The sequence below is a fragment of the Delphinus delphis genome, chromosome 19 (genome assembly GCF_949987515.2).
Source record: "Delphinus delphis chromosome 19, mDelDel1.2, whole genome shotgun sequence".
NCBI lineage: Eukaryota > Metazoa > Chordata > Mammalia > Artiodactyla > Delphinidae > Delphinus > Delphinus delphis.
The window spans coordinates 1,742,715-1,757,177 of NC_082701.1; the positions used below are offsets into that span (position 1 = coordinate 1,742,715).

Below are 14,463 nucleotides of genomic sequence, written 5' to 3' on the forward strand. Positions count from 1 at the left end.
GAGGCCTCTCACTGAAGAATTTGAAGCTACAGCATGCTGTTTTCATTTTAGATCATAGCAGAGCTTCAGACGACCATCTCCTCTCTGAAAGAGGAGAGCAGCCAGCAGCGGCTCGCTGCAGAAAGGCAGCTCCAGGACGTTGTACAGAAGTTTGAAGATGAGAAGAAGCAGCTGATTAGAGATAATGACCGAGCAATCAAGGTAATCTGGAGACCCCAGTAACCAGTGGTACCAGCTGCTTTAATGTAATTAAAAGGAGGGCTGAAACCCCAGCAGTGGGCGGATGAATGCAGGTATCTGGCTTGCTCACACAGCCTGCAGTAATCCATTCACTGGACTCTAACTTTGATGTAGCCAGTGACTCAGGCTGCCTTCCCTCTAAAAGATCACATGCCAGCGGAAAAAGTCATTTTGGGCGAGCCCAGTCCATTCACATTGAACAAATATTTGAAAAATACCCTGTCCTTTCTCTTGAGAACCACTCTGGAGCTGTCTCTTGAAATTAGAATGACTGTGTTAGCCAAGGACTGCTGGCTAATGAATTCAGAAGTCAGCTTCCAGTTTACATTCTGTTCTCTGCCCACATCCTTTCATTATGGATTCGCATAATGAGAAAGAACCTGTTGGAGGCTTGGAATGCCAACCATGTGATATGCTTGGACACCGTACTGCGTTGCTGCTGAGAACCTAGGGTTGTTTCCAATGGCTTCAGAGGATCACACCTTTAATAGCAACAGAAAATCCCCTGGACCCCGATTCTTTAGGTGATAGGCAGTTAGATCTCAAAGTAGTTTCTTCTTGGCTTCATAGCAGTGAATATTTTTGTAAGTGTCTACATCATGCTGTGTTTAATCTGTGAGGATAAGCATCTGGAAACCTTTATAAATAAGATTTAAAAGAGAACAAAACACTTTTTAAAGAATTCCCAGCAAAAGATTATTTTTCAGTGATTTTGCTTTGTTATAACAATGCTTGAAGTATGTGATCATACAAAGCAAAGAAAAATAAGAGACATTTGGGTCACTGCCTTTTTCTGCCTAATCCCTCCATCTTTCTTTTCTCTAGCCTATTGTAGGCAATCTGAGTAATTTAGGGAGAAGTCAGTGTTAACGTCAGTTGCTTTGTTGTATATACCCTTTAAGCCTGGACAGCACTGAATACAAGAGAAACCTTAAGACACGGACCAAACCTTAGAGGCGAGTATATCCAGCCTCCTCACTTTAGAGGTGACGACTTGTTTTGTCGTTAATGAGATTTTTCCCGTATTTTTCCATCTGTGAGCGTTTTCTCCCCCTACGTGTGATGAGACAAAAAAAGATGTTTCTTTTTCATATTCTGGTAATTTTTACAAATCTTTGAAACTCTTCATTTATAGATGCAGAGGAAGTACTCATTGATCTGTAGAACTGTTTTGCTTTGCATGAACTGAGTTACAACTTTATTTAAATTCTTTTGCTATATAAAAATTTCATTTTACGTGAGTTTCTTTTCCACTTGATACCCAGATACCGAGTGGTAGGTAATTTCCACATTTTAAATAAGTAATTGAATCCCAATATATGCAAAAGGGGAACATTCATTTACTTCATAACAACAGAGTTTCCAGTACTGTTTCTCAAAGATTAAAACATCTTGAAAAAAAAAAAAAAACATCTTGAAAGAAATGTAATTAATATAACTGCCTATTTTTAATTAATTTTTCTGTAGTTTTAATCCATTCACCTGTTAAAAGGGAAAAACATTCTGACCCTAATCTCCAACAGACTGTCTAATCATAAAAACTGAAGTTGAAGTTCAAAGATGGCAGTATATATATATATATATATATATGTACATAAATATATTTATATTATATTTATGACATATAATGACCAAAACATAGGTACGTGAAAATAATTAAAATCACAATGTAGATAAGATATAGTTGAGTTTTGATTCACTCACGTAGATTATGGATAAAGTGAATGACTTTTTCTTTTACTAACCTATATCAGATAGTTACTAACCTATATCAGATAGTTACTAACCTATATCAGATAGTTAATGTATTAGCACTTGTTGCCTTGCACGATTTTTTTTAGGCTGTGTCACAAAAAATAATAGAAATAATAGCTGATATTTCTTCAACAAGTAGTATGTCCCAGGCTCTCTACCAAACATTTTCATTCACCTCACGTTCCATTGTCTCATTTAAGCTTTATGAGTAATTTTTACGAGGAAGAGTGTTTCTATCATCCCCATCTTACAGATGGGAAAACTGAGGCTCTGGGGTGAAGTAACCAGCCAGAGGTCAGATGGCCAGATAACTGTCAGAGCCAGGTTCAAGTCATGGTCTTCTGACCTGACAGCCTCAGCTATTAACCGTTACACCAGACCCCTGCACCTACATTGTCTGTGAAAGTGAATTGGTGACCAAGTGCGTAACCAAGTCAGGGTGTCGTCACTCTGATTCCCTGTCTGCCTGAATGATGACAGCACTTTTGCAACAGCTGTTTGATCTGGACATTCTAATTGTGTGTGAGTGTTTTGTACACGCAGATACATGGAGGGATAGAGATACTCAGAGAGAGACAGAGTCACCCCGAGGCTTGTATTTGGTTTTCTGAGACCAGGTACATTTGCCTACATGTACATTCAAGTAAGCTCGTATGGACCTGATACTTCGCAGTATTAGGTCTTCCTGTGTTTAAATATTCGCTGTAAGAACAGTGTGTGTGCTCGTGATGAAGTGTGCCTCACCCCACTTCCTGGGTGGAGGACAGAGTGCACAGAAGGCCCAGCGCTCACTCGGCGGGGGCCTCAGTGTTCCCGTGGGTAAGGAACCCTTTCATTAAAGTCAGTCTTCAGAGAAAACGGAGGTATCGAGTGGAGGCCGCTGAAACCCAATTAAAGGGCCACCGGTCTGGGGTAGTGCGACACGATAAAACATCTCCGGAGAATAATTTGGCAATACCTACCATTATTACATTGCCCGAGAGACGTGCCTAGGCTTTGACGCATTTCCAGAATTCGCCCTACGTGGCAGTTAAAAACTTGCACGGAGCCTTAGCTAGCCAAAAAGATGCTCATTCTAGCACTCACTCATTTCTCTCATACCTGTTCATCGATCTCCCGTCATGGGAAAGGCATTCACAGCACCGGCATTTTCGGTCTCCTTGCTATACTTTCTTCTCCACCGTAGCACATCAGCTGAAAACTAAGCAATATTGAAAGCGATGTTGGAGAAGGATATTTAGGGGTCTTGAAGATGTTCGCGAGACAGTTGTCAATGAAAGTGCAGTTTACAAGACAGTAGGTACATACGAGGTCATCTTTGCCCAAAAAAAGTACATATAAAGAGAAAAAAAGACTGGAATTACACATCGGAATTTTACTCGTGGTTATATCTCTGAGTGGTGGAATTTGTGGTAATTTTCTTCTTTTATCTTAGCTCTATACTTCAAGTTATAACAACAGTTTTACAATAAGAGACAATAAAAAGTGTCTGGTAGAAAAGGAAGAGCCTTCGTTAGCCCAGAGGAACCCAGTGGTCATAAGGGAATCACGCAGCCGAGACTCACAGCAGGCAGGAGCCTTGTGGCTCAGAAGCGAGGCCTCTCACAGAATGGAATTCCTGGGGCGCAGAAGGAGTTAGAGCAGAAGCAGCCCGGTCCCGCGAGCGCCTCTTTCGTGCCGCGGTGCACCCGACCTCGAGAGCAAAGGGTCTTCATCACTTACTTCCTGCTTTAGCCCACTCCTCACCTGCTGAGTCAAGCTTCTAAGAAGAGCTCTCTCTGCTGTAGAACAAATCACCCCAAAACTGGGCAGTTTAAAGCCACAGCTCTGTTATGTGCCCACGACTCTGTGGATCAGAGATGTGGGCAGGGTTGGACTGGGCGGGTCTTCTGCTCAATGGGTAGCATAGGGGGTTGTACGTGGAAGCTGCTGTCTAGAGTGGGGTTCAAGTCGGTGAGGGCAGACCTGCGCCTCCCTTACGGCTACCGTAGGAGGCTCACAGTGGCGCTCCCACCGCATTCTGTCGGTCAAGCCAGGTCCCAGGGCCAGCCCCGAGCCAGGGGGAGGGGAGACGGTCACCACCTCTCAGAGGGGCGAGGGGAAGAGGTTGTGAGGCCACGTAGATCCCCAGCAGTGGTCTGTGCCCAGCGTCCAGCGCCATCTCCTCTTACCCCTCACCTGCACAAAACGGTACAGGGGAAAACCTGTGTCTATATTCCTACCACCCAGAATCAACATTGGTCATTAACTAATCAGGGCATATTTTTAAAGACAATCTACTCTATTTTTGTAAAAAATGGATAATGGCATATGCTCGTAAATAATTCAAAATGCAGCGAGCCAGAAAGGTAAAAATATTTAAAGTCACCACAGATTTCATCACCCAGAAATAGCCATCTTGGCATTAAGATGAGCATCATTTCAGATATCCGACTACATATAAGGAGAAAAGAGAAGGAAGGCCAGAGAGACGTACAGAATGGGTTAATACTCTAGATCCGGTATTTTTTTAGTTTTAGAAAAATCTCAAGTTAATTTTACTTAAATTCAGCTGATGAAAGAAGCTAGACTAAAACGGGAGGAATTGTTAAACTTTTGGGCAGAATTTGATTCGGGGCTGCTGAGTAGGTTAGAACACTCACAGTCGTTCCCATTACGCCCCCTCACCACCTCCTGCCTGGGGTTGTGTTGTATCTTTACAGCGTCTGGGTTTACGATATTCACAGTTTGTCTTTAACCATAGCCCTTAGTTTAATACCCATGCTGTCTTTAAAGGACATGAACGACATGGTGCTTACCACTAGGCCTTTTATACCCCAGTCTTTTGCACTTCCATTCCCGAAGGTTTTACTTTGATGTGGTTCTTAATTGGCTGGATTTCATGGTCAAGTAGTTCCTTCAAGATTCATGGTACTGGGCTTCCCTGGTGGCGCAGTGGTTGAGAGTCCGCCTGCCGATGCAGGGGACGTGGGTTCGTGCCCCGGTCCGGGAAGATCCCACATGCCGCGGCGCAGCTGGGCCCGTGAGCCATGGCCGCTGAGCCTGCGCGTCCTGAGCCTGTGCTCCGCAACGGGAGAGGCCACAGCAGTGAGAGGCCCGCTTACTGCAAAAAAAAAAAAAAAGAATGTCTGCCAGTGACCTGTATGTTTGAATGACACGTTAGATGGCACAATATACTTGTTTTCATTGTTTCCCCTGAGAACTTAGACATGGCTCATCTAGCAGTTAACATTGCTGTGGAGAAGGCTGAGCAAGGTTTGAGCTTTCCCCCACGTCAGTGATTTGCATTTTCTGGGGGATTCCTGGAGCAGTCTTTCTTTATCTGGTAAGTTTAATAGATTAACCAGGATACATTCAGCAGTTAACCAGGTCCCTCTAAACGTTCAACGTCCCATATCAAATGTTTCTGAAACACAGCGCATCTCCCCTGCACCAGTAACACTTATTTGTAGTGTCTCTGTGTTTTCTGGAACCCGAGGGAAGGGGAGGATGAGCTGGAGTAGAGACGTGCCTGCAGTCTGGTTGGGCTGACTGTTCAGTTGCTGAGTTCGCACTACCTTAATGGGGTGGGGGGGGGGGCATCACAGAATCCATTGGGGGTTGGATTATCCCAACTTGGTGTGTCGTCCTGAAGGCTGGACACCTTCACTTTCCTCAGTGGTAGACAGCCCTGACTTCTACCTGTTTTCCCACCCATTCCACAGCCAGAAGAGGAGAAAGCTGTGGCTACCCACACAGTGTCCTTGTCTTCAAAGTTGGTGGTATTAGTGGGAAGTCCTGGGGCTTTGTTAACCCTAACAAAGTAGCAATTTGGGGACATGGGCAGATTCTGAAGTCAAGTCACGAAATGCTGTAGTGTCTCCAGAGTCATGTTTGTTTCCTTCACCACAAGCCCTTGAGGGTTTTTTCCCATTATGTCCACCTTACTACCCTATCTCAGTGCCTTAGTGCTTTTCTGCTCATTACTCATTTTTACTCATATTTACTCGGAGAGGGAAATTCAGTCTCCTTTGTGACCTTAGAAGCCTGTTTGACTCCTTAATAACACTTAACAAGGAACCTGTGTTAGTCAGCAGTTGCCACAATGCTGTGTAACAAACGATCCCCCAAGTTCAGTGACTTGTCATAACACACATTTGTTTTTCTTAAAACATATCTATGGACCATTCGTGTGCTTTGACTCCAGGCTTTAGATTGGGCTCAGGCCTGCTCTACTTGTCTGTACAATGTCCTTGGACTAGTAGCTGCCTGGGTGTCCTCCTCATGGTGGATTACAGGAGGGCAAAACATGAGCAGGAGAAAAGTCCCTGCAGCCTCAGCTTCATTTCCATCCACATCAGTGGGGCTGGGAAATCATATACCCTCTCTAGTCTGAGACCATGAGCATCTATGAACAGTGATTTAATCTGCCAGTAAACAGGCTCTGAAAACTGCCTTAGCTCCATGGCAGTGCTTTCCCAGTTCACCAACCATCCTGAAACCGTTTCTCCCATCCCCTGTCTCCTTTTCCTCTTTTTGACACTCAAATATTGGTGTTAAGCAAAGCCTCTTCTGTTTTCTTTGTATGTGCTGTCCCTGGACAATCCCAGCCCCTCATGTAAACTTACACGCAAATGAATTTTGAATCTCCACCTCCGCCCAGACTTCTTCTGAGCTCTCAATCCACATTTTTTTTTTAACAGGATGGAAATTTTATTTTTATTTATTTATTTATTTATGGCTGCATTGGGTCTTCATTGCTGCATGCAGGCTCTCTCTAGTTGCGGTGAGCGGGGGCTACTCTTCGTCGTGGTGCCTGGGTTTCTCATTGCAGTGGCTTCTCTTGTTGTGGAGCGTGGGCTCTAGGCACACGGGCTTCAGTAGTTGTGGCTCGCGGGCTCTAGAGCACAGGCTCAGTAGTTGTAGAGCATGGGCTTAGTTGCTCCGCGGCATGTGGGATCTTCCCAGACCAGGGAACCTATGTCCCCTGAACTGGCAGGCGGTCAGTCCACATTTTTACGTACTGTTGCACAGTTTCACTTGGAGGACCCTCAGGCTGTTCAAACTACATACACCATAAACTGACTTTATCTTCCTCCCACTCTTCTCTCACCCCAACCTGTTCTTCTTGTACTGATTATAAGAATTAAAGTACCACCATCATCCAGTCACTCAAGTCAGATTCTGGAAGCCCCCTTGAATGAATTCTTTGCCTCCCTCCCTCCCCAAGGTCAGTTCCTAGAATAACGTCTGCATATTTCCAAATGCACACCCCATCCCTCAATCACTAGCTCCTACCTTCTTAGACCTTCATGTCTTTGACTTTGCCTGTTACAATCCCTTTTTTGCAGAATCACTGCCAGTAGCTTGCCCCTCTCAAATCTGTCCCTCAAACTGTTGATAAAGTGACCTTTCTTTTTTTTATTTATTTTTTTGCTGCATCAGGTCTTAGCTGTGGCACGTGGGCTCTTAGTTGCAGCACGCGGGCTCTGAGTTGTGGCGCGTGGGCTTCTCTCTAGTTGTGGCTGCAAGCTTCTCCCTAGTTGTGGCGTGCAAGCTTCTCTCTAGTTGTGGTGCGTGGGCTCCAGGGCGTGTGGGCTTTGTAGTTTGCAGCATGCAGGCTCTCTTGTTGAGGCGTGCGAGCTCAGTAGTTGTGGCACATGGGCTTAGTTGCCCCACGGCACGTGGGGTCTTAGTTCCTTGACCAGGGATCTAACCCATGTCCCCTGCGTTGGAAGATGGATTCCTTCCCGCTGGACCACCAGGGAAGTCCCATAAAGGGATCTTTCTACAACACAGATATGAGTATGTGGTTTGCTTCTTAAAATCCATCGGTGACTTTCCATTGCCTACGGGATGAAGTCTACCCTTGTAGCATGGCGTATGAAACACTTCACCACCTAAACCAGTGGTTCTCAAGGTGTTGTCCTCAGACCCCTGACCCCTGTGGGCCCCTGAGATCTTTTCAGGGGCTCCACCAGGTCAAAACTACTTTCATAATAGGACAAAGACATCAGATGCCTTTTTCACTGTGTTCACATTTGCACTGATGGTATAAAAGCAGTGGAGGATAAAGCTGCTGGCGTTTGATCATGAGACATGGCATTGACACTGAACTGCATGGGTAGTCATTTTCTTCACCACCACACACTTGTGCTTTAAGAAAAACTGAAACACATAGTATTAATTTTATTAAATCCCAAGCCCTGAGAACACATCTTCTAATATTAATAGGAAGTACACATAAAGCGCTCCTGCTGCATACTGAAGTCGGATGGTTGTCTTGAGGAGAAGCAGTTCTGCATTTGTTTGAGTGTGAGCTGAACTCTAGTCACTTGGAAGGACGATTGAAAGGCAAACTCCGCATATTCTGTTCTGACTGCCTGGCAGAGGTTTTCTTGAAAATGAAGGAAGTGCGTCTGATGCTTCAAGGATAGCAACTGACTATATTGTTGCTAATGATAAAATTTGAGCTTTCAAGCAAAAATTAGGAATTTGGAAAACTTATACCATCACTGCAAGCTTGACAGCTTCCCAGTACTTGAAGACTTTTCCGATGAGATCAGTGGTATTACTAATGATGTGCACGGGAAGAAACAGGGAAGAATTAGTGAAGTGTATCAACATTTGGAAGATTTTTATAAAACTCTGAACCAGTGTTTTCCAAATCACTGTTGTTACAGAATCACGCGTAGGCGAAAGACGCACTCAAAAAACAAAGTGGACCAGTGGATTTTAATGTTCACAGTACACAGAGTTTACTGATAGAGTTTCAGATTCCACATGGCAGCTAATAACATTTTTAAGAAACTACCGCTTGTCAATTTTTGATGTAGTCACAAGGAATATCCACAGTCTTCTGAAAGGTTACTAAAGGACCCCTCCCTTTTCAACTGCTTACCCATGTGAGACTAGATTGTCTTCCTATACTTCAGCCAAAGCAACGTCTCGTAAGAGACTGAATGCAGAAGCAGAGATGAGAACCGAGCTCCTTCTACTAAGCCAGGCGTTAAAGATTTGCAAAAGTATAAAACAGCCACGCTCCTCGCTAGTTTTTTCTTGCTTTGGAAAAGTAGTTACTTTTATTTTTAAAATATATGTTTAGGTTCATACATAATGGGTTTATTACTGGTATTTTTAAATGAATGAATACATAAATGTTTTAATAGTTGTTAATTTTAATTTCTAATATAGTGAATATCAGTAGATATAACCCACATAAACAAAACCTCTTCGGGGTTCTTGATTTTTTAAGAGTGTAAAGGGGTCCAGAGACCCAAAACTTTGAGAACCACTTGTCTAGATGTGGCCCTTCTCTCCACTGTATCAACAGCCAGCCCTCAACCTTCACGCTCTCTGTGATCGCACGAGCTCCCTGTAGAGTCCTTTCTCTTAAGATTTCAATGTCATCTTTCTGTGAGGTGTCTGAGTGAGAAGCCCATGCCAGCTTTGCTCCTTCCTCTACTGAAGTTTTCTCTGCACTGTAATGGTGGTCCCCAACCCCTTATCCAAAACCTAGAATGTGTTTTGCAAATCAGCATCTGCAGGTCTAGGGAGGTGGCATAGTGCTTGTCTTTATCTCCAGGTGCGTCTGGGACAACACGCTGCACCCAGACTCACGTGCAGAGTGGTGCATGTGAATCCCCCAAACGGGACAAATAGGAACTCTGAACACCCTCACAGCGTCAGTCAGGTTTTGTTGCTTCACAAGTTAACCGCAGCCTTTCAAAAACAATTCATGATTTGAGGAGGATTTGGGGACTGAGAAGAGGAGATTGTGACCTGTATTTGATTCTTTCTCTTTATCACCAAGTAGACTCTCAGCCTCTTGAGAGCAACCACTTATTGAAGTTCATGGCTTAGTGGCAGTTCTAGAAATATACTGAGTAACTGAATGATGTTACCACATAAATCAAGGCTCTGGAAACTAATCATGTCACTTTATTCTCATTTAATTGATGGCAGCAAACTTGTAAATATTTTGTGATGCTATAGCAGATATGCAGAAGTAACTGGCTTGCGGTAACAGTAATATATTTTGCCCAATAGGCAGACTCCAATAAAATACCCTACACCTTGTTTACACATAATTTCTGTACTCCAGCACTCCAGTGGGAGGTCCCACCAGGCTGTACCCCAAAGCCAAGTCATCTGCTCGGCAGTGACTGCTCTCTGCTGAACTCCCAGAAGTTCATGGGGGGGAAACTGATAGAAATAGTTGTATGGAAAGACCGGGGAACATTCCTCTGGCATCATGCCCCACCACGGCTAAGCCCTTTCTTTGAAGCTGGTGTATTGAAAGTTCCTCACTGTGAAGCCAGATGTCCGAGCAGAGATTTCATATCAAGGAGAAATGTCATCAAATTTTTGCTTGCAGGCCCAGAAAAGAGATTCTAAAGCACGGACGCTCCTCTCCCTTGGCCACTGACTAGAGTTCACGAGAAAAGGTCGGCTGCCAGTAGGACATCTAGAAATCTGGTCTGTGTTACCCGAAGGGCTTGAGGGAGGGAAAAAAGAACATTTCATAAGATTGGGCAATTCTCACTGTGCTAACAGCTTACAGGAATCCATTTCTCAAAGCATAAAATTACAGACCTCATTGTGGGGTTTCAGGGAAACAGAGGAAGCTCAGTGCCTAGCATCACATGGCTTTGTTTGGGACCCGCTCGCTCGTTATTTAATTGTCGTCCCCCCTGCCTGCACGTCCTAAGGGCGTGGAGGGCGCAGAATCGGAATGAATGACGCTAAGAAGAGAGATGTATTTTCCATCCCACCCAAGAAGGCTTGCCTGCTCACTCAGAAAGGAAGACAGCCATTCAGTCACGGCAGCATGAAGCATGAGTGCCATTGTCCAGGAAGGGTACTGCAGAAGACGGGCTTGGGTACAGGGAGGCCGTGAACTATGACCTGCTGCTAGAGCAAGGGGGCGCAGTGGCAGTGCGCGAGCAGAGAAGAAACGCACGGTCCCCCCAGTGCTCTGCCCCCGCCTTTCCTCCAGGTCTGCTCTCTGGCAGATTTTTGTTTTATTTAAAGACCAGTTGAAGATTATTTGTTCAGTGGGAAAAAAACCTTCAAGCACTACGAAAAATGCCTTTAGCCCCTGGGACCTCGCCTGTGTGTACTAAGGAATGGAGTAGGGCTGTGGATGGCTGAGCGCGTGACTGAGTGGGGGCGACTGAAGGCGTGCAGGTGAGACAGGTTCCTCCCGCCCTGGCGGCGCGGACGGCACTCCCTTCAGGAGTAGAGTCACTAGGCGACTCTGCGCGGTTAGTTTAATTACCGCCCCGTCCAGAATACGAATGGCTTCGGCTAATCAGACATTGGAATATAGATGTATCGTTCAGGTTCTTTAATGTATAAAAAAGTAACAAATAACTATTTGGAAATATTTTCATCTTTAATAATTCTGAACTGTATCAGAAGCCATTTCAATGTCAGTATGATGGACTGAAATATATAATTTCATCATTACGTAGGCAGCAACAACTAAAGTGACTGAATGATTACCATGTATACGTAGGTGTTTATACAGGTAATTGTATATATTTACATACATGTGTATATTCAGAAGCGCTGGGTTATATAGGATCCTAATTATTAGAAGACTTGATAATGACTTTAATATATTAAGCTAATTTTATTTTAAAAATCTGGCCATGTCTCACCACAAATGGCTCTTTCCCTCTGGCAGAAGCTGAGCTCCTGTTCCGTGCCTGGTGACTCAGCCAGCCTCTCTGTCACCACTTCCCAGTATTGAAGTTCATGCCTTTTCCTTCCACCTGCCATGACATTACCTCTTGTTTCCCAGGACTTCCTGGGAAAGGATTCCACGCGCTGCTCATGTCTCCCTAGGCCTCGGCGCTGGTGACAGCATCACCCAGTTGGTTGCTGGCTTGAAGGAGCCCGTTGGTACGTTATCAGAAGTACTGCCAGCTGGGGCACGTGCACCGTGGAAATCGGGGCACACTGCTGCAAATGCTTCTTGAGAGCCAGCTTTTCCCAGCGTTATTAAACTTTCACCAGCCTTCAGCTGCCATGGTCCCCTCCCCCTGCTTCCAGCTCTGGTCCCCCTGGTCATGAGGACCGTCTGCCTTCCCAATACAAGGGGTGTAAGGACAGATGGGTGGATGGACTGCGTTTCACCACCCTCCTTGGTACGCTTTCTAGCTACCCGCCAACCTCGTGCTCTGCTCTCTCTGATGCATGAGTCAACTCTACCAAATGTTCCCTTAAAGCCCCTTTTCTAATCCCAATGCCAGTCTTCAAAGTAACCTGCTAACTCTCGTCTAAACTGGGTGCTGTTTCCCCACTTCTAATCATCCTCCAACTCCATGCAGCGTTTGACCGAATTGACCAACGTTCCTTCTAGAGCAAGGCTTGGAAAACTTTTTCTGTAAAAGGGCTGGATAGTAAATATTCTAGGTTTTCTGGGCCATAAGGTCTCTGTCACAACTACCCAGCTCTTGCTGTTGTGGTGTGGAAGCAGCCTTAGACATTTGATCAACAAGTGGGCGAGGCTATGTTCCAATAAAACTTTATTTAGGAAGATGGGCCAGGTGGCAGATACGGCCCACTGGCCACTGTTTGCTCACCCCTGCTGTAGAAACTCACTCTTCTCTTGGCTTGTCCCCTCTGCTGGTCTCTCTCCCTCCTCGTGGGTGTCCTTAAGTCCGTGTCCTGGGCTTTGCTTCTCCTTTTTCCCGCACAGTGAGCTCATCTCCCCTGTGACTTGAGCTGTCACTTCTATAGAGATGCTTCCCAGACCCCTTGCCTGATTCCTGGTTGGGCCGCGCGTCTCCCACTGCCTGTAAATCGTCTTCTTTCGGAGAAGGCACCACTGTTTCACACTCAGTAATTGCAACATGCAGTTAGCATCTTCCCTTCCAAATTGGCTCTTCTTTGCAGTCTATCAGGGTTACCCCCAGTCTTTCTGTTTCCTGTTAGAAACTTTGGGCCCGTCTTTGTCCTTTCTTTCCTTCATCCCCGTTTATCTCAAGTGTATCACCAGAGTCCTAAAATGTATTTCTTATTCCTCTGATAGGACCCTGTTCAGAGCCCTTCTTAACTTGCGATTGATTTAAAACAGTCTCCCTCAGCTGGTGTCCCTGCCAAAAACTCTCAGCTCCGGTCCAGCATGAAGAACTCTGCCAGAGAAATCTTAAATCACCGATTTCCCTGCCGTACAAAGAGTGCTTAGAAATCAATACGAAAACACTAACCAGCCAGTGGACCAAAAGAGCAAAGGATATGAACACAGAACTCACAGACAAAAAGTAATATCCAGTAAATATGGGAAAGCGCGCTTACTCTCATTCCTCATTTAAAGATGGAACGAAACTGCAAAGTTCGGAAGGGCCTGGCTGCCACTTGATGGGCATAAATTTTGAACCTGAAAAACCAGCCCGTGATGCAGCAGCGTTACTGGAGGTTTAAATCCGTGCAGCCTCTTCGGAGGTCAGTGTGGGGGAATGCGCTGCCACTTCAAGTGCACAGAACCTTTGAACTTTGGTTCCACTCACAGGAATGTGTCCCGTGGATCTAGTTGCCAGGCTCTGCGATATCTTTGTAGCGCCATTTGAGCAAAAAGCTAGGGGAAAATAAATTATGGTCCATGCAAGCAATGAAATAGTATGAGGCCATTTTAAAAGAGTGAAGTAGACCTCTGTGAAAGTGAGACAGGATTGCCGACATTAGTAAGTGAAACGAATGCAGAATGCTGTGTACATCTAAAGTTGCCGGGATGCATCTCAGACGTGGGTAACTGGTTATTTTGGAGAAATGGGACTTTTTATTTTTCATTTTATGTCTTCTGATGATGTTTTCATTTCTTACAATGTCATATTACTAAACTGAATTTAAAGGATCTCTTTTAACGACAAGGTCACTCTCTTGCGCCCGGCTTTCAGAGCCCGTCCAGGTTTCTCAGCATTCCTCAGCATGTACGTTCTGTTCTAGCCAAGCTGGACTTCTCGCTGTGCTCAGGTTCACGGCAGTGCCGCGTCCTGCCTTCACTCGTGCTCACTGCAGCCTCTTCGTCTGTCCTCAGCCTTGTTGAGGTCACCAAGGCCATCTCGGGGCCCTCCCTGCCTCCTCTGGGGAGTTTCTCTGACTGCCCCGGGCCCTGGGGAGCCTTATACTTTCATGAGGTTCTGCCATTAGTGCTTAGTGATCCCCTTCTTGTTTCTGGTTCCTGCATCGCACCCGCAGTACTGGGCACCCAAAAATAAAGACTTAGTTGACTTAAAGAATATAATCTCGAATTATTATATGCTGAACTTTATGTCTGTTATTGTATTTTAAGGCAGCTCTAAGCACATTAGCACCAAGCCTGCAGTTAAAAGAAGGGATCCACACACACACACACACACACACACACACACACAGTCTGCAATCAGATACCTAAGCCTTTGGGTTAGCAAACTCCTCTCTGAAGATGCAGAGGTCCTTGATGTGTTCCCCGCATCGGCAGGCGGACTCTCAGCCACTGCG

General features: G+C 45.2%; 1 protein-coding gene across 10 annotated transcripts in view; it reads left to right on the plus strand.

Annotated features, from left to right (window-relative positions):
• Window positions 1-14,463, plus strand: part of CEP112 (centrosomal protein 112) — a 418,686-nt gene that overhangs the window by 333,792 nt on the left and 70,431 nt on the right. For all 10 annotated transcript variants that reach the window (XM_059998183.1, XM_059998182.1, XM_059998189.1 and 7 more), the window contains one exon: window positions 52-201. In XM_059998183.1, coding sequence (XP_059854166.1) covers window positions 52-201 — 150 coding nt within the window. The remainder of the gene's footprint in view (window positions 1-51; window positions 202-14,463) is intronic.